This window comes from Amblyomma americanum, chromosome 1, assembly GCF_052857255.1.
Source record: "Amblyomma americanum isolate KBUSLIRL-KWMA chromosome 1, ASM5285725v1, whole genome shotgun sequence".
Classification (NCBI taxonomy): domain Eukaryota; kingdom Metazoa; phylum Arthropoda; class Arachnida; order Ixodida; family Ixodidae; genus Amblyomma; species Amblyomma americanum.
Window position 1 is genome coordinate 487,681,319 of NC_135497.1, and position 27,515 is coordinate 487,708,833.

At 48.3% G+C, this 27,515-nt stretch overlaps 2 protein-coding genes across 2 annotated transcripts in view; one reads left to right on the forward strand and one right to left on the reverse strand.

Annotated features, from left to right (window-relative positions):
* Nucleotides 1-10,086, reverse strand: part of LOC144127494 (lysosomal alpha-mannosidase-like) — a 79,440-nt gene extending 69,354 nt beyond the window's left edge. The window contains exons 1-2 of the mRNA XM_077660488.1: nucleotides 9,949-10,086; nucleotides 9,397-9,502 (exon numbers count right to left, since the gene is read on the reverse strand). Coding sequence (XP_077516614.1) covers nucleotides 9,397-9,502; nucleotides 9,949-10,086 — 244 coding nt within the window. The remainder of the gene's footprint in view (nucleotides 1-9,396; nucleotides 9,503-9,948) is intronic.
* A 2,986-nt stretch (nucleotides 10,087-13,072) lies between these two features.
* LOC144116085 (putative pre-mRNA-splicing factor ATP-dependent RNA helicase mog-4) overlaps nucleotides 13,073-27,515 on the forward strand; it is a 133,895-nt gene continuing 119,452 nt past the window's right edge. Inside the window, exons 1-7 of the mRNA XM_077650747.1 lie at nucleotides 13,073-13,188; nucleotides 13,913-14,047; nucleotides 14,343-14,420; nucleotides 16,496-16,615; nucleotides 18,095-18,163; nucleotides 23,334-23,444; nucleotides 27,041-27,156. Coding sequence (XP_077506873.1) covers nucleotides 13,186-13,188; nucleotides 13,913-14,047; nucleotides 14,343-14,420; nucleotides 16,496-16,615; nucleotides 18,095-18,163; nucleotides 23,334-23,444; nucleotides 27,041-27,156 — 632 coding nt within the window. The 5' untranslated portion in view covers nucleotides 13,073-13,185. The remainder of the gene's footprint in view (nucleotides 13,189-13,912; nucleotides 14,048-14,342; nucleotides 14,421-16,495; nucleotides 16,616-18,094; nucleotides 18,164-23,333; nucleotides 23,445-27,040; nucleotides 27,157-27,515) is intronic.

Below are 27,515 nucleotides of genomic sequence, written 5' to 3' on the forward strand. Positions count from 1 at the left end.
ACAACCTGGCCATGTGTATCGGTACTGCCGCTACCGCCAAGAGGGGCAGGCCTTTCCGCCTGGTTCTGCTCAACGCCATTTCGTCGCTGGCCGTGCCCAACTCGAGGACCCGCCGCTCAGCAGGGAAGCCGACTCACAGGGCTTCCGCCGCCGCTCCCGATCTCCACGGCGTTATTCTTCACCGACGCGTCGTAGCGATGCTGACGTTAGCGGACGGCGGACCCCGAGCCCTCGCCGGGGAAACTAACCGCCGCAACCTCGCGAGGGGAGGTTGCAACCAGTCGAAAAGTTTCAAAGCCCTCACTACCGCCGCAACTGCCGACCGCAACCCATGACTGTGACGCCTCTGTTCACATTGACGCTGCCGCACTACCACCGAAAATGCCGCCTACAATAGCGCCGAACATGCCGACCCGGATAAGCAGCCCCGACGACGAAAATAACAGCGCCGACCGTACCGCACTTCCGCCGCAAATGCTGAGAAAGAGACGAGCAACCCAGACGACGTTGTTAGCGCTGACCTCGCCGTTTGCATTGATGGGCTGGAGGTACACGCTCTGGTGGATACCGGGCGGATTTTTCAATCATTAGTCAAAAACTGGCTGACAAGCTGCGCAAAGTAAAAACCGAATGGACTGGGCCAGTAATAAAAAGTGCTGGGGGTCAGCTACTGGCACCGACTGGGAAGTGCACTGCCCGCATAGGAATTGGAAACTCAGTGTTCGTTGGCAGCTTCGTTATCCTCTCAGACTGTTGCAGACCTCATCTTGGGCATGGACTTTCTGCGCCTTCATGGGGCTGTGATCAGCTTTCGGGACAACGTCGTTGCCTTCACCAAAAATCATGGAGACCTTGGTTATGCGCAAGTACCACTGATGCCCTTACGAGTTGCCAATGAGGGGGTGACATTACCTCCGCGATCGTGCTCTCTTGTTGAAGTGAAGTGCGACGTGGCGCATACCGACGATGGCGTCGCCGAACGGGCCGTCACCCTGATACTCAACCGAGGTGTTTCTATAGCTCGAGGACTAGTCAGTTTGGCCAATGGGCACGCCGAAGTGCTGCTGACAAACTTCAGCGACGAGCGTCGGCAAATTCCGAAAGGCACAACTGTGGCCTTCTTCGATAGCGTCCCAAGTGACCAAGACTATTTCATGCTGCAACTGGAAGGATCAGTGAGCAAGGCGCCCGCACCCATAGTCGATGTGAGCCCAAATCTGTCGTCTTCAGAACGGGAACGTCTTTTGGATCTCATAGATCACTTTCAGGACTGTTTTGCTTCAGAATCGCGGGTCGGCCAAACACCTTTGACCAAACATCGCATTATCACGGATGACGCGATTCGCCCGATTCGACAAAATCCTTACCGTGTGGCTCCGAAAGAGCGAGAGGCTATTCAGCGTCAGGTGGCCGAAATGCTTCGAGATGACGTTATTCAGCCGTCACAGAGTCCCTGGGCTTCCCCCGTGGTACTTGTTAAAAAAAAGAACGGCAGCTTACGATTTTGCATTGACTACCGCAAGCTCAATCAAGTGACCAAAAAAGACGTGTACCCCCTCCCTCGCATCGATGATTCCCTTGATCGGCTACGAAATGCACGCTACTTGTCTTCAATGGATTTGAAAAGTGAATATTGGCAAATTGAAGTAGATGAGAGGGATCGGGAGAAGACAGCATTCATCACTCCTGACGGATTGTATGAGTTTAAGGTTCTTCCATTCGGTTTATGCTCGGCACCAGCAACATTTCAGAGGCTGATGGACACTGTGCTCTCAGGACTCAAGTGGCAAACATGCCTGGTGTATCTTGACGACGTGATCGTGTTTTCGGCAACCTTAGAGGAGCATCTGCGCCGTTTGGTAGCTGTTTTTCAGGCCATACGATCTGCGGGTTACGAGGAGCTGAAGTTCTTAGGACACGTCGTTAGCCAAGAAAGTGTCCGGCCTGATCCCGAAAAGGTCTCCGCAGTCGCCAAGTTCCCTAAACCTACGGACAAAAAGACGTTGCGGCGTTTCCTGGGGGCTTTGCGCCTATTACCATCCATTTATTGCTGGCTTCTCACGAGTTGCCTGGCCATTAACTTCACTGACACGCGACAACGCTGTCTTTCGCTGGGGTGAAGAAGAGCACCAAGCTTTTAATGAACTCCGTAGACGCCTACAGACGCCACCTGTCCTGGCGCACTTTGATGACGACGCCCCTACCCTTCTTCATACCGATGCAAGCAATGTGGGTTTAGGTGCTGTATTGGTGCAGCGCCAGGATGGTGTGGAAAAAGTGATTGCTTATGCCAGCAGGACTCTGTCTAAAGCTGAAGCGAACTACTCGGCAACAAAAAAGGAATGCCTTGCAGTTGTATGGGCGGTTATGAAATTCCGCCCTTACTTGTACGCTCGCCCCTTTCAAGTCGTTAGCGACCATCACTCTCTCTGTTGGCTGACGAACTTAAAGGACCCTTCAGGGAGACTCGCGCGTTGGAGCCTTCGGTTACAAGAGTTCGACATGACGGTTATTTACCAATCCGGAAAGAAACATGCGGATACTGACTGCCTTTCGCGAGCACCAGTCGGACCCTCCACAATGACCGATGAATACACTGCTTTTTAGGAGTCATAGATGACGCAACTCTTGCCCAACAGCAGAGAGAGGACCAGGAATTGCTCCCTCTTATTGGTTTCTTGGAGAAGCGAACTACGGATGTGCCTAATATTTTCGCCCGCGGCCTCTCGTCATTCTTTCTTTGCAACGACGTAATTTACAAAAAGAACTTCCGTCCTGGGGAGAACAGTCATCTACTCGTCGTCCCAACAGCTCTTCGCACGGAACTCTTGCAAGCGTGTCACGACGAGCCAACCGCCGGCCACCTAGGCTACACCCGCACTTTGGCTAGAGTACAGCGCGGATACTACTGGCCGAAACTACCGGTGACAGTGAAGCACTATGTACGGACGTGCGTAGACTGCCAACATCGTAAATCACCCCCTGAGAAACCAGCCGGTCTACTCCACCCTCTTCAAGTGCCAAAGACACCTTTCAAGCAAATTGGCATGGATCTCCTGGGACCATTTTCAAAGTCTACTCCAGGGAATAAATGGATAATTGTCGCCACCGATTATCTAACTCGCTAAGCGAAGACAAAGGCTCTGCCCAGGGGTACCGCCGCCGAAGCAGCTCGGTTCTTCGTTGAGAACATTGTCCTCAGGCATGGCACTCCTGCACTCATTATAACTGACCATTCTCCGCCTCAGCGGTACCAGTCATCGTAAAGCGACGGCCTATCACCCCCAAACCAATGGATTGACGGAACGCCTCAATAAGACAATCGCCGACATGCTCTGTATGTACGTGGACGTCGACCACAAGAATTGGGACGAAATTCTTCACTACGTCACGTGCGCCTACAATACGGCACAACAAGACACCACTCGCATGACGCCTTTCAGCCTTCTTCATGGCCGACCAGTGACGACTATGCTAAATGCCATGCTGCTCCCGAATGCCGACGGCGACGATGTCGATCAGGACGCCGAGGAATTCGCACAGCGCACAGAGGAAGCTCGCCAACTAGCGCGTGTGCGCATCAGAACTCAGCAGGAGGCTGACGCACGACGCTACAATCTTCGCCACAGATATGTCATGTATGAACCTGGCGACAAAGTGTGGGTCTGGACGCCTATTCGCCGTCGTGGACTCTCCGAAAAATTATTACGGCGGTACTTCGGGCCCTATGTTGTGCTGCGACGTTTAACCGACGTCACGTATGAGGTGGTGCCGGACGGGTTATCGACATCCAAGTGATGCCAGCAACAAGTCGACGTCGTCCATGTTGTACGTATGAAGCCATACTACTCGGACCGATCTTGACCTCCTACTTCCTTTTGTTACCATGGAGACGATGCTTCCTGAGGCCCTAGGCAAATGTCGCATGCAAGAAGACGCCAAAGATGAAGACTTGGTCTACGAGCGCGAGGCACGAAGAAGAAGCTGAAGTGCGCAGGGACTTTTTCTGGTTAACCAGTAAACCGTTTTACCTTCAGCTCTCCTCGGGGTTCTACCGAGTCCTAACAATATGCTTGTTTAGTAAAGGGTGGCGCTTGAACATGTGCGGAGAATCGGCGAGCTCTCTGGCTGGGGCAGAAGCTTCCGCAAGATAAACGGTCACAGAAAGTTGACATGTTCAATCCTTGTTCTGAACTGCTATGCAGTAGCAGCTGACAGGGAACCCATGATGCCGTCCTTAGCTGGTCGACCAACTGCGGGCACCGACGGCGTCAGGAAGTCACCCCGGCGGCTGTAGGTTTCTTTCCTTTGGCAACTAAGACTACTCAGGCTAAGTATTCAGAAATCTCTGTCTGGCATCTGCGCTGAGAGTGCAATATTTTACAGAAAGGAGGTTCCCACCTAGTATTCTCTTTAAGAAAAGTGTGTCAGCTTCCATTCAAAGCGTCACGTATGCTGCGAAACATGCAATGCCGCGACATTTCGACTCCGAACTATATTGTCCTTTGCTTTGGTCATAAAAGCGCAACACATATCTAATTTGCCCGTGTTTCAGCACGCGTACACAGCGGGTGCATCGTTCGAAAGCGCAACATGTGGTTCTGCGGGCATATCGAAACGACTACAGAAAAAATGTCACCGGCACCTCAATTACGTTTGAGTGGTTGTCGCAGACCCAAGTAATAAATGTCATGAGAGAAGCAGCGGGCGGTGCACTGTGCCTTCACTAAAACCAGCGCGAACTGCGCTGTTTGGTACAGCATACCGACTTACCTGTTTTGTGACGATCTGAATAAACTCTCTCGGCCTCCTTTGTTCATTGTAAGACTACCGGGAAGAAAAATAACTCAACGTTATCCCAGTGTGCACATCTTGGCGCATAAATCCAAGGTACATATACGCGTGCGTTGTTTCACAGGTAAGAAGATATTTCCGAACATGAACAATAGCGCAAAAGTTGGACACAGTGAGGCCACTATAGATGGAAACTCTGTCAAGCCAAGTAGGCTCTTTCCTCAGTTTCTATAGACTCGGAATAAAACGAGATATGTGCAGCTTTTGTTTCCGCCTGATAACCGCGGTGCTGGGAACGGAAGTTACGAAATGCACTCGCCGAGCCCTTTCCTGATAAAATTCGCAGAAACGACAGCCCGCTCGTCCGCAACACAAAACCTTCGCGCATTACTTTGTCGTCGGCCTGTTGACCAGTGATGAAACCTGAGATCTGCACATTCGAAATCCATAGCGGTCCCGCTCGCCGCGAATTTAGACGCGGCGATCTTTTTTCTCAGCCATTTAATATATACGACGTGAGTACCGCGGACAATGGACTTTCTCAAGTCTTGACAAGTTTCAGAGCGCTGTGATTCTAAATGCAGGAGACGAATCGACTGAAACAGAAAGACAATTTTCTGCCTTTTTCTTTTTTTTAATTCTTTCGCTCACCACGAACAAAGAGGGCGAAAATCAGCGCGCCCAGACTGCTACAGTCGCAAACCCGGACGTCAAATGGAGTAGATATACCAAATTTTTGGATGCATATTCTTTTCATTGGAGTCATGCGCTGGACAATGGAACACATGAGTCACGACGTGGGAGCCGCCGCGGTGGCTGAGTGGTTATGGCGCTCGGCTGCTGGTCCGAAAGACGCGGGTTCGATCCCGGCCGCGGTGGTAGAATTTCGATGGAGGCGAAATTCTAGAGACCCGTGTACTGTGCGATGTCAGTGCACGTTAAAGAACCCCAGGTGGTCGAAATTTCCGGAGCTCTTCACTGCGGCGTCTCTCATAGCCTGAGTCGCTTTGGGACGTTAAACTCCCACAAACCAAACCAAACCGAGTCACGACGTGGAATTCACCTACGGCAGCTGAGTAACTTGTAATTGTTTTTTTTTTCTCGTGTCGTTTCAGTTTCGGTTTCAAAAGCCGAACGAAGATTGTGACATACACGACGCGTTCAGGTGACGTGGGGCATGAAAAAATGCGATGTAATCGCTGCTTATTCATTTTTCCTCACTTCAAACTTAAAACGAAGATATAAACGACCAAACTGCAGTTTTCGTATCCCTCACGTGACCTGAACGCCCCTTGTACGTCACAACCATCGTTTGGCTTCCGAGAAACATGCACCCCACCTTCAACAGTGAGAGGAGGGAAAAGAGAGCCGAAGCCCCCATGAGACGCTTCAACGAAATGAATAAGGAGACGGTAGCATACACGTATGCGGCGAGCGGTAGACTGGGAGCAGCTGTAGCCTCAGTGGTGGATGGCAAGGGTACAGCAATATCAGCAGCTACGATACGCAGCCGCAATTCGGAAGTAGCAGAAGAGGTAGCAATAGCGCTTGCTTGCGTGGGAACAGAGGCAAACTATATAATAAGTGACAGTAAAACAGCCATCTACAATTATGGAAGAGGTAGAGTCGCATCAGAAGAGGTGCGGATTCTAACCGGGAAAAAGATGAATAGAAAAATTAGCCTAATATGGGCACCAGCTCATACGTCAGTACCATGCAATGAAGCGGCGCCCCTTCTAGCTCGAGATCTCTAGCTCCGAGCAGAAGCGGAACCGCCAGATTGCAAGGAACTCGACGAGAGACTACAAACATACACAGAAATCATAGAGAATTACAGACTGCAGAGAAGAACTGTCCCTCCTCCGGACAAGGAGCTCGGGAACAGAGAGGCAGTAACCTGGAGAAGGCTACAGGCCGGAAATTTCATAAACCCGGTATGGGCGTCACACGTCCTACAAGACGAGGACATAGAAGATAAATGTAAAAAATGTGGAGAGAGGGGAACCCTCGACCATATAATTTGGCAGTGTGTACACTCCCCAGGGGTGAGGGAAGGAATAGATAGTAGAGAAGCCTGGGAAACCCTTCTGCAAAGAGCGGACCCCGCGACCCAGAAGAAAGCCATCCATCTGGCGGCAGAGGCCGCGAAGAGCCAACAACTCTTTGCCTGCATCTAGTCGCGGAGGCCCTGGCCTCTGCCCCTAGGCCTGCGCGCCAGGGGTAGGGAGTAGAGGGCCTCCATTTCTGATGGAAATAAAAGTTTTTGGAACTGGAATTGGAAGTGGCTGTTGAAACCGCAAAGAGAATGAGAGCGAAAAAAGTCAGCTATATACTGGTATCATTCACCACTTGCTGGAGCCATCCACGGGGCTGCCTACGTTTTCCAGTGTGCTGCGCATCATTCTAAAAAGAGGAAACAGAACTAAAAAGTGTTAACCGAGTACATGCGTGAAAGCGGGGAACACATAAGCTCGGCTCTAATTGCTTTAGTGGGTTATTGCCCATTTACGCAGAAGTGGTCACTCTCTGCTTAGCATTCATAGATCGCGGCGAGTCCTCGTGCCGATACCAGCGCAGTGGCGCACAGGCCACTGCACTGGCAGCTGGCTGTTTATAAATCACAGCTACCGGTACGGGTTGTGCGACCCATGTTGCTCTTCCCGAGCAGCCTCTCGCGACCAATCATTAGTTTAACTGCCACCTGCTTCCCATCGGCTAAAGCTGGCGCGACACTCTTCCCATCTTACCCGAGCTTCCTCCCATTGGCTGCAGCTTGCGCGACGCTCCGCCGAACTTACCCGAGCTAACTCGGGTAAGCTCGGGTAAGGGTCAGTTCGGAGCACAAGACAAGACAAGATTCTTGCTCGGGGTTGGTGCGTCTGAAGTATACTGCTTTCGCGCTCGCATTTGGTGCCTATATATAGTCCTTCAAGAGTAGCGCGGAGAAAGAAAATGAAGTAGTTGTTCCCTTAAGCCGAGAGTCTCGTCCACGCACCAGGCGTCGAAGCAGAAGCCGGTTGGCGGCTAGCACACATTTGGCAACACTCCAGTGAAGATATCGCCCTTCTCACCTGCATGATCACGTCGACAGAGGCGCAACTGAGTGACGCTGGAGTGAAGCCGGACGTGGGAAGAGGCGCAGGACACCTTTTCGTGACGCTCAGTATTGACTTTGAAGCTAAAAGCATATTGGCGTTTCCGGAACGAAGCCGCTCCAGCGTGGTGCTGCACTACTTCGAACTTTGCACATGAACGGCTTCTTGATAGATGAGCCGCTTTGGGTGCGAACTGCGCCTGTTGCGGACTTGGCATAACAGTCAGTGTTTAAACGATAATGAAAATACCGCTAAAAGGAACACAGTGTAACGTACGAAGCGACACTCTGCTCACACTTACTCAGCCCTCCTTAGGAATAAGTTTGCCTTCAATTAATGCAGCAATCCTATGTCGACGAAAACAGTGCATAATATTTTGCTGAAAAGCCGAGCGTACGCAAACGAGAGTTTGTAATCGGTTTAAAATGAAGACGCTTGCATGCTCAAGCACCGCTGACGCTGGGAAACATACTGGGCCTTCGAAACAACGGCACGCTTTGAACTTTTTGTTTTCATACCTTCAGAAGATTGGCTTCATAAAGAAACGTTAGATAGCATTCGCTTCGTCACCCAGTGTCTAAATTCTGAATTTGTTCATCGCACAGCACATGGGCGCCTTAACGTTTTTCCTCCATAAAAACGAACCCGACCGCGGCGGCTGTGTTTTTATGCAGGAAAAACACTAAGGCGCCCGTGTACTGTGCGATGTCAGTGCACGTTAAAGATCCCCAGGTGGTCGAAATTATTCCGGAGCCCTCCACTACGTCACCTCTTTCTTCCTTTCTTCTTTCACTCCCTCCTTTATCCCTTCCCTTACGGTGCGGTTCAGGTGTCCAACGATATGTGAGACAGATACTGCGCCATTTCCTTTCCCCAAAAACCAATTATTATTATTATTATTATCCGCCATTTCATTTCTCACTCACCTTTTTTCTTCCACGTTTATTTCCTGCCCTCCTATTCATAGATTCACCCTCCCTCATTTCCTTCCCAGATGGAGAACTGCCCGCGGATGGTTTTTAACGGGCCGCAAAAAATGTTTGCTCCCGGGTTGGAGCCTTCGGTAAACGTCTGCAGGAAAAGTCACCAGTCCACACGATGATAGCTACGCCCGTTGTTATACACAGCTCATTACTATAGCATAGAATAAATATAAAAAATACGCCTTTCACTTGCATTACCTCCGTCATGCTAAGCTGTGATATCGAGACGGAGGCTCACTTACAAGTACCAGGGCCGGTGAGCAGCGCTATGCGGCAGTGAGAATACCGCTTGCTGAGTCACTCTCTTGGATGGCACTGGTATACGTTCGTCCTCAGGGGTGAGGTACGCTCCGGATGAACTCGTCGAATAACACCTCGACTGCAGCAACCACGGAAGTACTGGAGCGGCGGCGGCGGCGCGCGCTGCCACTTGAGCTCGGCCGTGCAACAACAATTCGGCTCAACGCCTGCCGGTTTGACAACGTTTAACAGCGACGTGGCGCGCGTAAAGAGGGGGGACACACCGATGTACTTGTCCGCTTTCCACAGGAACTCCATCTGTTTGTTGTGCTGCCGCCAGTCTTTGTCATCGAGGTGGATGCGGCCAAGGAAGAGGCCGTCGAATCCCATCTGAAAGAGGGGAAAAGCACAGAACAAGAAGAGAACGCGAGAGCGAAACAAGGCCATGAATTTCGTTTTAAGCTAGCTGCTTTCACGTATTTCTATTGGCGTTGTATATATACTCCCGCACTACGCTGAACTACCAGCAAGCGACAGTAGCACTGTTTCGCCGCTAAATTCGAGAACTTACTCTCTTACTGACCCCAAAGAGCGGCGTCTGCGGGCATTGAGGAGAGAATGATAAAGGTCTTAGCGGTTGCGGGAGTAAGCACTCCTGCGACACATCGTACTTGCCGCGCCCAGCAAGGATGAAAAGGTAAAGACAAAAAAATTAAAAGAAAGCTGCGCGATGCGATGATGCTTGCTCCTCGTTTTCCCAAACGCAGAAAGGCGCACAAAACGCGCAGAAGTGCGCCAGCAACGCTGGGATGCCACTGGCCACCGGCGACGCTCACCTGTGCGAAGAGCGCGGCCTCCTGGCGCGCGTGTCCGAGCGGGTCGATCTGCCAGGCGACGCGCGCGCGGCCGGATGCACTGGCCAAGCGCAGGCCCAGTGACATCTCGTCCACCGTGGCCGTGTAGTGCGTGGTCATTCATGCACCAGCCACCGCCCGCAAACCCCAGCCGGCCTGCAGCGATGCACACGTACCTATCAGGCGCACTACCCACTGCGCTGAACGGTTTGGTCAGCACTGGTATCACGGCAGTTGCGCGGCACCTGCACACGCGTATAGTAAGCTGCAAATTATTGGCTTCGTTGCGCTCCTGAGTGCGCAGGCGTGTTTGCGCTTACGCGCCCGATGGACACGAGCAGATATCGCATTGCCCGAGAGGCAGCTTCTCCTACGACGCTAAGATCCGGCCCACCAGTATGGCAGAATCTTCGTCCTTGGGCCAAAAGGAGAAGCGGATCGAAGGGACGAAATTCATTTGTTTTTGTAAATAATGCCGCCGTTTTTTCGCGACAAAGTATACGGAGTTTCGCATAGACGAGGCGTCTGCACCTGTAGGCAGATGTATGTCATAAGGAAATGAAAGCAGAACAAGAAATAGAGGGCGAAGCTTGTTGAACGTCAGAAAAATAGAAACGGAAATAAAACATGAAATACGTCGATCTTTATTTTTCTCCTAACCGCCTCTCATTAAGTGGCGGCGAATGGGGACTCTGGCTACATTTAGCAAACTTCCTGAGGATCGCAATCTCGATCGGCTCGCAAGTAGACATTCTGAAGTGTGAAATCGCGGAGCATTGAAAGCGCACGAAGGCGGAAAAAAACCCAAAGACACGACCGCACTCAGCTTTCCTTCCAGAAAAGAAAAAAAATATCTTCACGCGTCCTATAAAACTGAAGGCCACCTTGGATAAAAGAACAAAATCAAGACATGCGTAAGATAAATGAAGGCATATACGTACAGTTACGATGGTTTTTCGCTTTTTTAATATCTTTCGTTGATTTAAATGTGCTGGACTCTTCATCTCAGGAAAAAAATTGCCTCTGTATTTTGGTGTCATGCATGGTCGAAATGAGTATGTGAGGTACCCTCGATTGCAAGTAGAATTGTTGGCATTAAGCACTAGAAGCTCAGATTGCGGGATAAAGCTGGCAATAAATTAATAAAATTTTGCCCTCTTTCACAAAAAGAATATTCAAGCGCAAGCCTCCAACAGTAAATGTTTCATATGACGTTCCTCAACGTAAGAAGCATGTGTTCGTACTTGCTTCATTACGATTCCCAGCATCATCAGAGCTGTCCAGCGCATATACGGTCAGACTGATAATAAGTGGTGCTGAAGGCACTTCGTGTCGCTGTCGGCTACATATAGAGAACATTATTTTGTTTCATCGACTGGCCTGCAATGCTGAAAGCGGAAGGAAAGGTTCGTTGTACGTAGCATAATTTCAGAGACCGATTGCACGGAAAATGTATGCTACTCGACGTTAAGGACAAATGAAGCGTCCGATTGCCTCCGTCGGATAAGAAAGCCACCATCATTAACGCGTCAAATCAAATGATCATGACCATCAATGACCATCAATTTCCCATGTGCACATGGTGATTCTTTCGGCAGCCTACGTCTCCTGAAGTAATTTTATGAAACAAAAAAATCGTGCAGTAAAGGGTTGCTGCGAAAGCATTACATGGCTCAGTTGTGTACGAAAAACTTGTCAGCAAAACTTGCCCGCCAAATGTGTCCACACAATGGTGTGTAATAGCTTAGTGAAAACGAGTAATAAATTAATTGTTTTATGTACCATGATGAAAAAATGTGTCGTCACACCGTTAATTAGTAAAAACCGTTAAGAAATTAAACAGTACAGTTTCACAAAATCAAAAACGGTAACATTATCACTATTTAATGATGTGAAAGCGACGCCCGGCGCAAAACCGCCGTCCGTCGAAGCAAAAAGCGACGCTGGATTTAACTGAACAAATACCGCAGGAGCAGATGAAATCCCCGCCACATCATCACTGGTGGACTCCAATGTGGTGACAGTATTCCCGGCTACATGCACCAAAATTTTGATCAACCGTTCTTCGCCCAGCATTATGGGTGGTGTCATAGCATTTCTCTTTGCATGTAGCTTACATGTTTTAGTCAAGTTGGAGGCTAGCTACCGACAGCGGTTCGTACGCACCTTCAATTGCATGCTTTAAGGCGCGTAAGGTGTGCACTGAGATGTCGAGATCTGAGAGCTACTGCGTCCTTTCCTCAAAACACATGCTTTCGCATTCCTCCCTCAGATTTTTTCTTAGTGCAAAACTATATAACGCGAACCATTTGGAACACGGGTTACAGCACCCTACTTTTATTTAGAGCGCTTGCTAACCGCTCCTGGTTTCAGATACTTTATTAAGGCCCATATAGCAGCGGTAGACGACAACTCCCCTGGTCAAGAGCCCGCTGCATTGCTATGCGTATAGGTTTAAATCCACGATTAAGGGCAGTGACCAGCCCCGCTTCACAGTTCCCGAACGAAGTGCGGCGTCCCCCTCCTCGCGTTCGGGAATAGACTGCGAGACCCCCAGATCAGCAGCGGAGAGCTGGGTCCCCAGCGTGAGCGAAGCAGCCGCGCGGCACTGGCGCACCGAGCCGCAGGGATCTTCCGAGAGTTATACGCACGCCCGCGGCGGCCGTTTCAGCTAAGCGCGGGGCTTTACTTGCGCCAAACGATCATTCCTTCCCAAGAGAGCGACAACAATGCAGGCCCGCACTGCAGCGAGGCGGCGCCAAATATACGACCGGCGCCGCGTGCGCGGAGGCCTTCGCGTATCAGAGTGCGACGCCGTTCCTTACTCCTCGCTCGCTTCCTTTATTTGCCCGCGGCGTGTGTCTTTATTTGCATGGGGAACAAGCCTTTGTTCCCGCCGTCTCGGGGTTCCCAGGAGCGGGGCGCAGGCGGTCGTCCAGATTTATGGCGGCCGCTGAGTGGTCAGTCGCGTCGCAAGCGCTCCCCCGCGGCCGTCGAGGCGCGCAGGATCGCTGCTGCGACGCGGAACACCGCAAAGACGACGTGCGGCGGCGGCGGCGCGGGCACCGCACTTCTAAATCAATCAGCCGAGTAACGCGTCGGCGCTTGAGCCGCCTGGTCTGCGCTCCGCTTGGCTTCCCCCTTCTTTCTGTTCTCGGTTATACATCTTCACAGTGGGAGACGCGCGCACTCGCGCTAACCAGTACGCGGGAATTCAGGATGGTGCGGCCGATGGCAGAACGAACACATGCAGTGTTTTTGTCTTTCTATTTCTCTCTTTCTCGCTCTCTCACTCACGTGCACGCCTTTCCTTCTGTCTTCTCTTTTCGTTCTTTTTTCGGCTCATTCTACTCTTTGCCTTCTCTAGAGTGTACTCGGGTTCGTTTCGCGCGCGCTTTGAGAAAGAGATGACATGTCAAGCTCTGACTGTCGCCATACGTAACTCTGCATTGCAAGAACTCGCGGAAGCGCGCGCGGCCGCGGGGCTGATGAGCGAGCGGCACCCACGAGCCGCTGCAGTTCAAAGATTGGGCGTCGTGGTTCCCACCAGGGCAACGACAAGCGCCGTCCAACCGGTGTGCTCAGGAAAACAACGCCGCCTGCTTGCTTCTGCTTCATCGTGACGCGTTCGTCGCATTCTTGTCTCCCCATTGTGCGAACGGCTTCAGGAGAACTGCCACGAAGACTGCTTGGCAGGGTGCGCTGTGAGACTTTCAAACTGTGAGCCCTCGTTTGCCGCCCAGGTGAGGAAGTTAGCAGAGCAGACGTACATACTGGCTTAAGTCTCGAGACAAGCGCGCTGTGCCAACCACTCGTCTTCCTGTGTCCGCGCTCGCTCGCGGTCGCGCCCCCGTGAACACTCCACATATTCTTGCCGTCTGTTATGCACAGAGCTTGACTTGCTTGCAAGTGCATCACCAGTTGATCTTGTGTTGTGTGGCTGCAGGACGACATTGAAGACTATGTCGAGATTGATGAACGGGAGCAGGTGCCACAGGCAGAGCAGCGCAAGTGGGAAGAAGAGCGCATGGGCATTGCCCGCATGCGCTTCGGTGCCAAGGATGCCAAAGAGAAATGCAAGGTGAGCGCCACCTTTGGCCAGAGTGATGCAGTTGTATAGTAGATAAATCAACACAAAGCTGAAGGTGTCTAGAGAAGGCTTTAAGACTGCGGAAGGGCAAGTGCAGGAGGCAGCTCCAACGTGGAAGGGAACGCTCATGCAAAGGCAAATCCTGCTGTTAAAATGTCTCGTGGGCAGGAAGATTGTTGAGATCCCAAATAGTGCCTTTATCAGTGTATAAACGAGGATGGAGGCGTCTTCTCCCCCCGCCTGGAGTTTCTCACCTTCTTTGGGCGTTTTCGTTTCTCCTGTGCAGGAAGAGAAGTACGACCTCATTCTGGATGATGCTATTGAATTTGTCGAAGCACTTCGTGTACCGGGAACAAAGCGTAAGGTGAGTTCCTTTCAGGAAAAATGTAAATGCTGTGCAGCAGCTACTTTTGAAAGTAGATAGGTTTGTCTGGCTGCGTCATCCGCCCTGTGTGCAAAGGGAGTGATGTACCGGGAACAAAGCGTAAGGTGAGTTCCTTTCAGGAAAAATGTAAATGCTGTGCAGCAGCTACTTTTGAAAGTAGATAGGTTTGTCTGGCTGCGTCATCCGCCCTGTGTGCAAAGGGAGTGATGCTGCCAAGAGCTACTTCCATTCTTGAATGGGGCTTGTATTGTGCTTTCAAAGGTATGCACCAACAACAAGCTTTATTACAGTTGCATTGTTCATTGGTGATTGGGAATGTTTGTGCCTTGAACTCGGAAAGACTACTTGTAAAGTGGACGCAGCATAATTCAGGTCAAGTAAAAATAGCTCCATTGCTTGTGCATGTCTGTCAGTGACAAACTATCTCAGTAGTTTCTCATAGCAGAGCGTAAGTCATGAGGCCTGTGCACGTAGAATCATGCGCTGTGAAGTAGTATCATACCAACATTGATGGCTCGCTGCATGAATGAATTGGCTGTCTTGCTTGTACAGCTATTCCTCCAAGTTACTATTTGGTAAAACTGCGTTGCTACATTCAAATGGGGAGATGTCCACAATAACATGACCCAAAGCCAGTAAAATTTTTGAAAATATGTATCAAGGATTAAGTATGGCTGCTGTCAGTGGCACTTTCACTTGAAAAAGATGTTGCTTAGCATTTGTTGATGAAGGTCTGTGGTAGTGTTTGCAGGCTTTTGTCTGCAATCTAGAAGAAACTTTGCAGCGCACCCAGTCTGGTGGTCGAAAGTATTTGGGTCATCTCCTAATTGTCATTTATGTATGCACCTGTGCCCAAGGGTAGCACGGCGGAGAAGCCATTGTAGTGCTTTTCATGTCGCCTGTGTTGGTCACCACTGAATTGTGAGCATACTTGCGACACTTTTAAGGCGAAAGCCTTTATAGGCTCATGACTCGCTAGCGGGGATGTTGGCAGAAAAGTGTCACACTGTAGCTGTCAATCAAATGTAGCTGAGGTGTTTTAGCCGCCGCGGTGGCTGAGTGGTTACGGCGCTCGGCTGCTGGCCCGAAAGACCCGGGTTCAATCGCTGCCGCGGTGCTCGAATTTCGATGGAGGCGAAATTCTTGAGGCCCGTGTACTGTGCGATGTCAGTGCACGTTAAACCCCAGGTGGTCGAAATTTCCGGAGCCCTTCACTACGGCACCTCTCGTAGCCTGAGTTGCTTTGGGACGTTAAACCCTCATAAACCATAAACCATAGCTGAGGTGTTCACCGAGATTTCGAGATCTGAGAGCTACTGCATCCTTTCCTTTTCTCAAAACACATGCTTTCCCATTCCTCTATGTCAGCAGACAAGTCTCTTCACAGTTAAATAGTAATTAGCCTATTGGTAATTAGTTAACTGGTAATTTGTTAATTAGTTAATTAGTAATACTAGTTGTTGCTGTAGTATGTTGAAACTGGGAACTCAGTATAAAATAATGCACTGCGCATGCGCAAGGCACCAGCAGACAATGCACCTACGCTTCAGCCTACTGCGCATGCATGTGACGTCATGGAGTGGCAACACCATCGTCTAGAGAAGGCTTTAAGACTGCGGAAGGGCAAGTGCAGGAGGCAGCTCCAACGTGGAAGGGAACGCTCATGCAAAGGCAAATCCTGCTGTTAAAATGTCTCGTGGGCAGGAAGATTGTTGAGATCCCAAATAGTGCCCCCTTCCCCATCCCCAGGCAATCTTGCCGGATGCCTCCTAAATGCCAATCTGGAAGGATGCCACCTAAACGCTCTCCTGTGTCTCCAGCAACCAAGCATGCGCGCGTTAATGAATGTCAGCGAAATTGTCGTGAAGTGAACAATTGTGTAGTCTTTAATCAACATCTTCACCACACATCAGCGACACAAGCAGCAACACTGCGCTAAAGGCTTTCACCTCACCACATTTTAGGTCAACAAAGTGTCCCCAGAATTTTTACTGCTCGTGATTGTGTCAAGATTCTGTCAGGTGAGAGTCAAATGAGGGGTGCCCATTCCACAGGACAGCAGGCCTGAGCTGAGCGAGCAGGAACGCAAGAAGCTGACCATCCAGGAAACGCGTCAGAGCCTTCCCATTTACCCCTTCCGTGAGGACCTACTCGAAGCTATTGCTGACCACCAGGCAAGTGTCTCTGTTATCACTCTAATGCAGCTACAGCTTATGGGACCCACCTGCTGTTAATGGGGCAGCATTTTGGGCAGGGTGTGCGAATATTCAAAACAGTTCGCACTGTGCTTTCACTATTCCAGCTATTCAAACACTGTAAGCATTGAGAAATTACCAATTTGTTTTTCATCTAAACGGGTAATGGCAGTATCTTGGCACACGATTTAGCTTGTTGTTCCTCCGTAGAATTGATTGCCAGCGCACGACCATAATTGCATTGTGCCATGATGCAATTAGCTAGCTGTGAACTTGATTGGCAGTGATGCTCTCATTTTAGATCACTATGATAAGAGGCTGCTTTGTGGCTGTTATGCTTGGTCATTGTGGGAGGGACTGACGAGTTTTGAACAGAAAAGGAACTGAGGTTTATTCAGGATTGTGGTTTGGTTGCTGTTGCGTATGTGGCGCTTGCTGCGGAGCCTCATTAGGTGAGGAGTCTATGGAGAGATGGTGTGGCCAGAAGAGAAGTGGCACTGCTAATTTGTATATGCATAACAATGGGGACCGCTCTGATTGTTGTCACTTTTCATCAGTTAGAAACTGCGTACCTTAGGCCGCAGAGCACAAGAAAAAGCATATGACAGCAACATTGGGCTCCTGCCATCCTGCGCAACCACATCTGATGGCATGGTGTTGTTTCCATGCCTTCAGTTTGCAACTGCGTGTGGGTCCATCACGTGGGGGCTATGTGACATCGTGAATGCTGCTAGGGTGGCGTTCCACAGATGGCTTCAGTCGCGCTGTGTCTCCGTTTGTTGCTCTTGCATCTGTTTCCTGTTTTGCCAGCCCTTCCAACAATCATCACCCCTCCAGTAGGGAGACCACCTTACAGTGCTTCATGACAGCAGCATTCAGTGAGCTCCTTTGTTATGTGCGCATTAAGTCAAGCTGTGGTATTCAACTTCTTTCACTGTATGCAGCTGTTATCCAAGCAATTGCAAAGACCGTATTATAATGGACGTATTACAACTACTACATGAATTCCCCCCCCTTCCTTATTTAATGCTTCGTATAGGCCTTATGAGTATATTAAATTGTGCTGATGATCGGTGAAAACAAAGTTTGTTTGCAATATGTATCTCTATTTCTTTAGTAGCAGTGTATCTGTATCATAGAAAAGCATTTGTCTTCAGTTTGCCTTACATGTGCCGATATTCAAAGTTATTTGAAAATATTCGTAACTTTTAGAAAATATTTGCTTCGCAACCAAAAATTTAAATTTGGTATTTACACGCCTCTACTGCTTTTTTGCTAGCCTTTGGTCACAAAGCTGTTCTTTGTGGATTTTTGCTGGAGCCGTGTTGCCGGCATGTCTCTGTTACTCAAGTTGCTGCATTTTGTCACTCTGAGATGGGAAGCTTTCTCGACTCTCTTTCGTGGTGGACTTGCTGGTCTCATCTGCAAATTTCTCCAGCTGCATTTTTTTTCCCTCAGGTGCTGATCATTGAAGGCGAGACTGGCTCAGGGAAGACAACACAGATTCCCCAGTACCTCTATGAAGCTGTGAGTGCCCCCCTTCTTGCTGTTTTGCACCACCTCTGCAGTGCAGTCCACTCAAGAGCTGTGAATTGTTGCAAAGAGCTTGAAATGAATTGTCCTCTTGGAAGAACCAGTGTATTTATAAAACCTTTGTAGTGCCTCATGTTGACAGGGAAGTGCAGTGAATCTCATGATGGCTGTTTCATGGAGCCTTCCTGTGGCTGTGTCTTACAGCATGTTGGCAGCATGCTTTCCAAAGTATTATCACTTGCACTCAACACCAACTTGTGGCACTGTCGTCATTGTTTTACTCATTCTGTTCTATAGCATGGGAAATAGCTTCAAGGTTGTCTTTCATCAATTTCTTCACTTTGTTGCTCCGCCATGACCCTGCGGTGTCATTTCCTAGCTAATATAAGTGCACTCAAAATGCAAGCTACCATGCTTTCGTGTTTGAAGTGCCATGAAGTGTCGTGAGAAATTTGCACACACTGGAAATGTACAGTCTTCTGTGATGACTCTCGAGGTGAAAAGGATATTTCCAGGCTGGGGAGGTTCAGCTACGTTGGGCCAGTTGGCAATGATTCATCGTGAAACAGAAACGTCCTGTTCTATGTGCTGTTTCACAATGGGGAGGTTAGCTTGTGTTTTCAATGCTGTAATGCTTGTATGATATGAGTAATCTCAAAGGTTCTGCTTTGGACAGACTCAAGTGCGGGGGCAGGGTCCCACATCAATATTCCAGCCTAGGGTGGGCAGAAGGGGGAACCAGTCGGAGGTTACATTTTAGAGAACACAGTTAGCTTATGTTTATAGCATGAGTGGTCAGCACTTGTAGGATATGACTGACGACTATTAAAGGAGATTAGAGTTTTTTTATTGATGTTTAAGCATTAGACAGTTAACTGCAGGTGGCAAGAGTTCCCACTGTTAGCAATAGCAATACTCCGGTTGATGGCGCAGTTGTCAGCAAGCAAACCAACAGTAAAAGATGGCTAATGTAGATCAAGAGGCCCTAAAACAGTTCCTTGCAGCACGCATGAGATGGTAGGGGACATGGAAAACACAAGCTGTTGGAAACTAGTCAAAACATTTCGCAACCAGTCAAATGCTGTTGGGTTTAGGTTTAGGCATGAAAGTTTGGGTGCTGATGGACAACTTCATTGAAAGCTTTTTGAGCAGGTGGGTTAATATCCATATTAGAACTGATGTCCCCTTCAGGCGGGGTGTCCATATTTGTGGACGCAACTAAGCATGCTCGTATTTTCGTATACAACCACTGAGCCACTGTGACGGCTCGGGTGAAGCAACCATTGGCCCTGACTTCTGAACACGTTAAAAGCACAATGGTGCAGATGTGAAGGGTGCACATCCATATGTCGCATTCGGTGCCGGAAATGTGGAATTTGCCTCTGCTTGTCATCGCAGAATGATTGTTTTTATCTGTTTCGTAAGTCATGGACTAAAGAATAATTTTCTGAAACATATATTCTCACAGCTAAACATTTATTCATGCGTAACGATCAGTTAGAAAAGGCAAGAAAATATCGTAGGGTTTACATTCAGGTAGCAGCTTTGAGGTGCTATGTCTACACACGTGAATAAAATGTACTCAAATGTGGAAATTCTTGCATAATTCTTTACAATTGACTTCCACTTGATCCACTGATCGTGATTTATACAAAAATGTGTGGAAATTCTTGCATAATTCTTTACACTTGACTTCCACTTGATCCACTGATCGTGATTTATACAAAAAAAAAATTTTCCTCTCATCAGTTTTAATTGGTGCCTGAAAGGGATATTGTTAGTAAATAGAGCCAGTTGAGTAGAGCAGGCTAGGTTTTCAGAAATCTGTGTTGATAAGGGTGAAAAAAGTTGGCAGACTGCAAAAATTTCATGATGTATGAGTAAATTACGTGCTTCATTAATGTAGAGGGTGATAGAAACGGGACGGTAATTTTTATTTGACTATGGAGGGCCTTTTTTGTGCACTGGCATTATTTTCCCCACTTTCCAGTCGTGAGGTACAATACCACTCTCAAGTGATTACTGACATATGTGGGAAAGAAGAATAGCTACGTTTGTAGTATTCCTGAGAACTTTTACATCAATTTTTTATCAGTGCCAGCTGATCATGTTAGTTTTAGGGAATCAGTTCATTCGGTCAAAACATATCGCCAGCATAAGTCAATGGGGATTGTCAGGTTTGCTAGTTAATTCGAAGAAAACGTGTTATTCTATGTATCGGCCACAGCGGTATGTGTAACAGGGGAACCATGTTCGTCGCACAGTGGTAATGGCGGTATTGGTGTAGGGTTTATGACCTTCCAAAATTGCCTGGGGTTATTGTGAAGCATAGCTGGGTAATGCAGATGGAAAAAATGTATTCTTGGCCTGTGTTGCGTGGGAAAGAAAGTTCTTTTCAGCAGCTTGGTACTTTTTCTATGAGCTGGATTGTTAAGCAGTCCAGTTGGGTCATGGTGATGACTGCATGGCGACAGTTTTAGTGGGGATATACGTGCTGACGCATTCACACATTTTATTATTGAACAATGACCAGCTTGTTTCGACAAAGCGAAGTGAGAAGTTTGAAAGGAAAGGGCTGCAAAATTTGGTGAAGTCGTTATTCATGGTATCACAGTCACCTTGGTCATGGAGTATTAATGTTTTCATTGATTTTTTCAGGGCATGATAGGTGACTGTGATAGGCACCTTGGATTACTGAGCGATCACTGAGGCCTGATAGATGCGTAAGCGGTGAAATGTTGTCAGGATGAGTCGTAAGCAGGAGGTCGAGAATGTTAAATATTTGCCTTGTCATTGTAGTGACGAGTTGAGATATGCCAAATGTGAGGCATGTGATTTCCAAACTTGAGGGGACATTTACAGGGTATGAGAGCAAGCTTTGATTAGTGGCAATCAGGACGCCTCACCTATTCTTGGAATTGTGACAAAAGATATCATAGCAGCAGATAATTTGGAATTACCATATTCACTCGCGTAATTTGCACACCCCTTAATTTATTGCCTGGATTTATAGACAAAAACTTTTACTCTTGTATTTGGCTCTCCCTGCTGCGCAAGCACCCCAGCATGCATGCAAATGCGCGCAGTGCAGGCTTGGGAAGATCGGTGTGGCCGCCTGCGACTGCGAAAGGTGAGTAAATGTTGGCAAGTCAGTAATTTGTTTGCAAATTGGTTCTGGTAAAGAAAAGTCAATTGCACGACGTATACCTGGCTTGTTCATGTCGGCGGTCACTGTCCTGTATTAACGGCTGCGAGAGCTAACTTCTGGTATCCTACGAAGCGTGTATCGCGTCAGAATCTGAAACTACCAAACCGTTGGCTGTTCTGTTTCCTGCTACCTCAGCAGGCTGCATGCGAGGGCGCCATTTTATTGCCTTTTATTTCCATTTGCCTCTGACTGCTGGCTTTGTGATTGTATCGTTCTGCATTTATTGCTTTGAGCTGTGCACGCACCGCACCGTCATAAGCCATCACGCGGGGAACTATATGACGGCGCGGGCGGGCACAGGCGGGTGCGTGTAGGGGATGGGGGATATTCGTCTACTTTTTTTTTGCCAGCGAGGGGCGCAAGTTGCGGGGTCGACTTATACACGACAATGTGCCATATACATTTTGCGTTATTATCTTTGTAGAGTTTTTTAGGACACATTCGCGAAATCTTCACGTAAATTGCGCACCTCCTTTTTGAGGCCTTAATTTTAATTTAAAAAGTGCACAAATTATGCGAGTAAATACGGTAGTATTTAAGCAAGTTAAAACCGCTAGTTTACTTTCAATGTTGTCGTAAGGATCTGTTTTTGGTAGGATGGTTCTAATGTTTGTGCAGACCAACTCGAAGGAACCACATGTTTTATCAGAAGTTTGTCTTAACACAAGTGCCCCAAAATGAGCACGGTAGGTGCTCCTATATATATGTTATATGAAAACAGTGAATAAAGTAGCCTTTCAGATAGTGGATAATTCCAAATAGAGCATTTATTGCACTATGCATGAAGTGATCTGGAGACTTAAAGCATGAAACAAGCTCACATTGTTCTACTGGAAAGTGGCATTGTTCTATTTCTCTTTTTACACCGTCTCTTTTTTCTCGCTGTATCCCACAGTAGCTTCGAAGAGTAGCCTTGTATCTCTCTCATATCTCGCTTCTTCTGTAGCATGGCTGTTATTAACTGCACAAGCACACCACGGGCCTTTCCTTGCACCGCATGCAATGCACACGGCCATCGCTGTGCTGCAATAATGCATTGCGGCATCGCATCAGTTGAAAATGTGGCCCCAGAGTTTTTAAGCCCCAAATCAATGAGCGGGTGCACTTTGCACATGTGCGCCCTTTAGTCTGTGAGAGGAAATGTGTGGCACGTGACGCGCATGCAATGCCGTGATCTGACCCTGACCATTTTCTTGATTTTTTTGCCTCCTCTGCATCTTCGAAACATAAAATGATTCCACGGTCCCTATTGTGAGGAGGCTTGCGAAAGTATTCAGCTTAAATTGAGGACAGTTCAGCAAGCTATGGAAAGGAAAATGATAGGTATAACACTGAGGGATGAGAAGAGGGCAGAGTGGGTCAGGGAACAAACTTGGGTTAATGGCATCTAGGTCGAAATCAAGAAGAAATGGGCTTGGGCAGGACATGTGATACGAAGGTAAGATAACCGCTGGTCGTTAAGGGTAACTTACTGGATTCCAAGAGAAGGCAAGCGTATCAGGGGGCGACGGATTGTTAGGTTGGCGTACGAAATTAAAAAGTTTGTTTGTAGGGATAAGGTGGCCGTGGCTGATACAGGACATAGTTAATTGGAGAGATATGTCCTTTGTCCTGCGATGGGCGTAGTAAGGCTGGGGGCTGCGATGGTTGTATTAATCCTACCTTTAAAATTGTCTTGCAAGAATTTTAAAGATAGCCATGTCATTAGGCAGTACAAATTTCGTTGACACCTGTGAAACTGCCAGAGTTGCCTGATCATGTGACCCCCAGTGCTGCTTAGGCCTGAAAGCATTGGCGTGTCACAGTCGGCTTTTGCTGCATGCTGTGTGCCTGGTAGCAGAAGCATCTTTTTGCTGGTACAAATTTGCAGCTGAGCATATTGGGTCTTTGATGAGCCAGCTCGCAGACCAGCACGTTAAGCAGCAGAAGTGAGCCCGGCTGCTTGTGTGTTCGCAGGGCTATTCAGCTAATGGGATGAAGATTGGCTGCACCCAACCAAGACGAGTCGCTGCCATGAGTGTGGCCTCTCGAGTCTCGGAGGAGATGGGCGTCAAGCCGGGAAATGAGGTGAGTGGGCTGGCTAGCTGTTTTTGTGTTCATGAACCACAAAGAAGAAAAACACCACTGCAAGAGGCATTACTTCTCTGTGTTGTGGGGACTCGCCCTGCTCCGTCCCCTTTGGTTTGCTTCTCTGCACTGTCCTCCTTTCTAGTTAACTTCACTAACAAGGGAGGGCGCTTGCGTCGCAGCACCATGGATGGCGTGATTGCTGTGCATGCAAGGTAGACAGCTCTTTTCGGCTTGGGAACTCATCGTGTGCAGACATTTCAGCGCTCCATTCTCCGCTCTCAGCCAGCGGGTCAAGGCCTCATGGGAACATTTTCCTGCGAGCTTGTTCGATTCGGTCTCAGAGTTTCTCCCCTGTCCTAGCATGGGTGAACATTTGCTCGTAACCTTGCTGGTGGGTTGATCCATTCCTTAGTGTATTTTGTTGCTAGCTGGCATTATTGTTTGCTGGTGAGTCAGGCAACTTCAATTCCCTACCGTATCATTTTCCTAGCTGGCATTATTGTTTTTGTAGCAATTAATGACTTTTCATGTCAGCCAGTGTCGTTCCTTTGTTTTCCTCAGAGCAAGGCCCACCGTGGCCTGCGTACGCTCGGTAGCACGAGCGATCACAGGGTGGGGTCTGGTGGTTTGAACGGTCAGCCGCGGTTAAGCAGGGAGAATGTGTTTATATCCCCCTTATTACAAACCCATAGCACTGAACTGGGCTTGCCACGTTAAGGGGAATGCAGTGATCAGAGGTGAAATTTTTTATTTTTTGTGCAGAGCATTGAAATTTTGCATGCTTATTGGGAAGACCTCTCAATGCATAAATGAAAAATTTCACTGAAGTATCTGAAAAAGTTCTGATAGTATTATCCATTTTTATATGCTTTATTACTATACCAAACATGCAGAAAGGCTGGCGTGACAACGAAACATGGAATTTGCAGACGCTCTTAGGTTTTACCCACAATATACATATTTAGGTGTTGACACTGACCGCCCGCTGCGGTGGAGAACGCACACAGATTTGCATTAGTACATGCGTCGACAGCAGTGCCATGGCTGCGCCGTGGAGAAGTGGCCAAACTCTTGCGGAGCAGTGGCCGTGGCTAGGCGGTGTGCCCAGAGTTTGGTGCTGCCAGAGAGCACCTCAGTGTGTGAACATTAGGTTCTCTGCTTCTACGTTGTGGTGGGTGCCATTTACGAACAAGTTCTGCTAAATCTAGGCTTTTGTGTTGCGGTTTGCTGCCTCCCACGGTGATCGTTGCGCAAGCTACAGTGGTGGCGTGTTTCGAGCCCATGGGCAGTCGTCGTGGGCTATGCACTTGGTGGCTGTGATGTGTTGTTTGTTGTTGTGGCATACCTACGAAGCCCAGCCGGGTCCAAAAGCCAACTTGCCGTGATTATGGGCAATGTGTACTTTGTACCCAACTGCAGATCGGACAAGCCGACTTGCGTTGATTGAATGCCGCTTTTTATAGCTCCTTCGGTGCGTGCTTACCTGGACCCGTTTGGTTTGGTATAAGGGGGCTTACTATATGAACGCATGTAAGGGCCGCGCCAGTGTGGCCACACCCTGTTTTCCCGAAGGAAGTATTTAAAAAAAATAATATTCATGTAAGGTCCACACCCAAACTTTTCGCGACTCGAGCATGAATTTCGAAATGCACGTACCGTGGCCTCCACGATCAGCTCAGGCTGTGAACAATGGTGCTCTTGATCGCAGAGGTGACGCATGCGCACAGTGCCGCCCACGGATATAGGAATGTCACTATCAAAGAACACTGTGGAGCAAACCGCATGAAAATCCATGAAGCCGTTGTCATGCTGTAGTTTCTGCAAACAGGCAGTCGGGTCAAAAAACACTTTTGAGAAAACTGGCATTTTCAGGGAGATGTCAGCCAGTTTTCTGCTACCTATGGTCTTAAAAACATTTTTTAAAGTCACTTCTAGGCTCTTTTCGGGGAAAGTTTTTCGAGATATAATTAAGAAGATACAAAATCTGGTGTTTTCTAAAATTCAATTTTATTTTTTAGAAATTTTCGTGACTTCAGAGCCCTGTCCCTCTTACACCTGGATCATGGAGGTTTTCATTCAGTTTTTTGCATCAGGACTCAAATTCTGAATGAAAACCCAAATGAGAAATAAGCGTAGGTGAAATTACATCCCTCATTACTTCTAGTCATTAATGCGGAAAAACATTTTGTGATTGCCCTGCTAACGCGACCACCACCTCCACCGTGGCTTGCATGGCACTGCTATGAGTTGAGTGGGGAGATTTGTGTGGGCGGGGGCACCACAACCACAGCTCATTAAGTGCAGCCAAACAGTTGCAAAGGCTGCGCTTAGGTGGATGCTCCACCTTGAGGGGCAACCCTAATACATTGAAGTGTATTCATACCAGACTTCTGCCAGCTGCAGTGCAGGTGGTTTTCGTGTTGAACTCATGCTGCATGATGCCACAGCAGCACAATCAAAGGGGTTTGCAGGTGTGGAAATTCTTCCAATCGGGCTGGCCTTGGATGTGACCTGTAATTAGTCATACACTCCTCTTTTGAACATAGTTTGCGGGGAAGAAGATTGTGGGGATAAGGTGGCCGCAGCTGGCACAGGAGAGAGTTAATTGGAGAGATATGGCAGAGGCCTTTGACCTGCAGTGGGCATAGTTGGGCTGTTGATGATGATGGTGATGATGAAGAAGAGTGTGTGGGTTGTGAGTTGTCTTCAACAAATAGCCAAACAGTGTGAGCTTTTGAAAAGACTAAAACTCAAAAGACCTGAATGTTTGCCTAAAGGCACTGTGGTATTTTTGAAAACTAAACATTTTGACAGATTTTCCTGTCTGGTTGGGTTTCAAGACTTATAATAAACTGCACATCTCCAACCAAAAATGTTTAATTTTTTTTAATTTTAAAAACGAAAAAAAGTCGCCATTGACCGCCTCCCCGCAGTGCTACAACGTGACTGACAGCCTTAACCCCCTTCCCCACGCCTTTCGCATCACAGCCTTCGCTCCTTTGACCCCCTCCTCTCCTCCATACTCAAAACGCTAGCTACTGCTCTCAGTCACCCCTGATGAAGGAGCCGAGTCGGCTTCGAAACGTTGGGTTAAAATAAAGTTTTTGGTTGGAGATGTGCAGTTTATTATATTTTTTTAAAAGTGCTGATGTGCCAGCAAACCTGGCAAAACACTCGAAAAGGTTATTCTTTTTGTTCGGGGTGCTTGCCTGTGACTTTCTCCTCATTTGCTAACAGTACCTAGGTACTATGTACTCAGACACATTCGTATGTTTTTGGCACTTGTGATAAGCTGAGCAGAACTGTAAGCCTCTGAAGTGTTAGTCTTAAAAGGAGTCTGCTGTATATTGTTGAATAAGGTTGCTGCTAGACAACAGACATGAAATATTGATGCAAGGCCTCTATGACCTTTACAGGTGTGTGCTACGGACTTGTAAAATACTGCCACTTTGTTACAGTAAGAGCCAATCCCGTTGTTGTCTCTTTGGTGTGGGCTACATAACTTTTCCACATGGTGCCACTGCGCAACAGCTGCTATCGGCAAAAATTCAGCCCGTGTGCAGTTAGTACAGTGGAAAACTGGTGTCATGCAGGTGGGCTACAGCATTCGGTTTGAGGACTGCACCTCAGAGCGGACTGTGCTCAAGTACATGACAGATGGCATGCTGCTCAGGGAATTCCTCTCCGAGCCAGATTTGGCCAGCTACAGGTAGGTCAGCTTCTTAGTATTTTGGAATTATTTGTCTGTGCAGACGTAGTGAAAAGCGTTAGCACAACACAAAATCTTGGTGAAAGGCACTGCTATGTTTACTCAACCAGCAGCCTACAACTGGTTGTGTGGTTGAAAAAGCTATCAGTAATGCACTGGTTTCCGAGTAGAGTAAAACTACGTTAAGTGGACCGCAAGGGACTGAAACAAACATCCTAATTATTCAAAGGTCATATCATCGGATGCCTGCAAAAAAACTTCGAAAAATTGGTTTCACCTCGCACAAAATTTAATTGATTAAAAATAGGCACTGGCCGTTTGCTTCTTGATGAAAACTGCATGTCCACGGGTGGAAATAT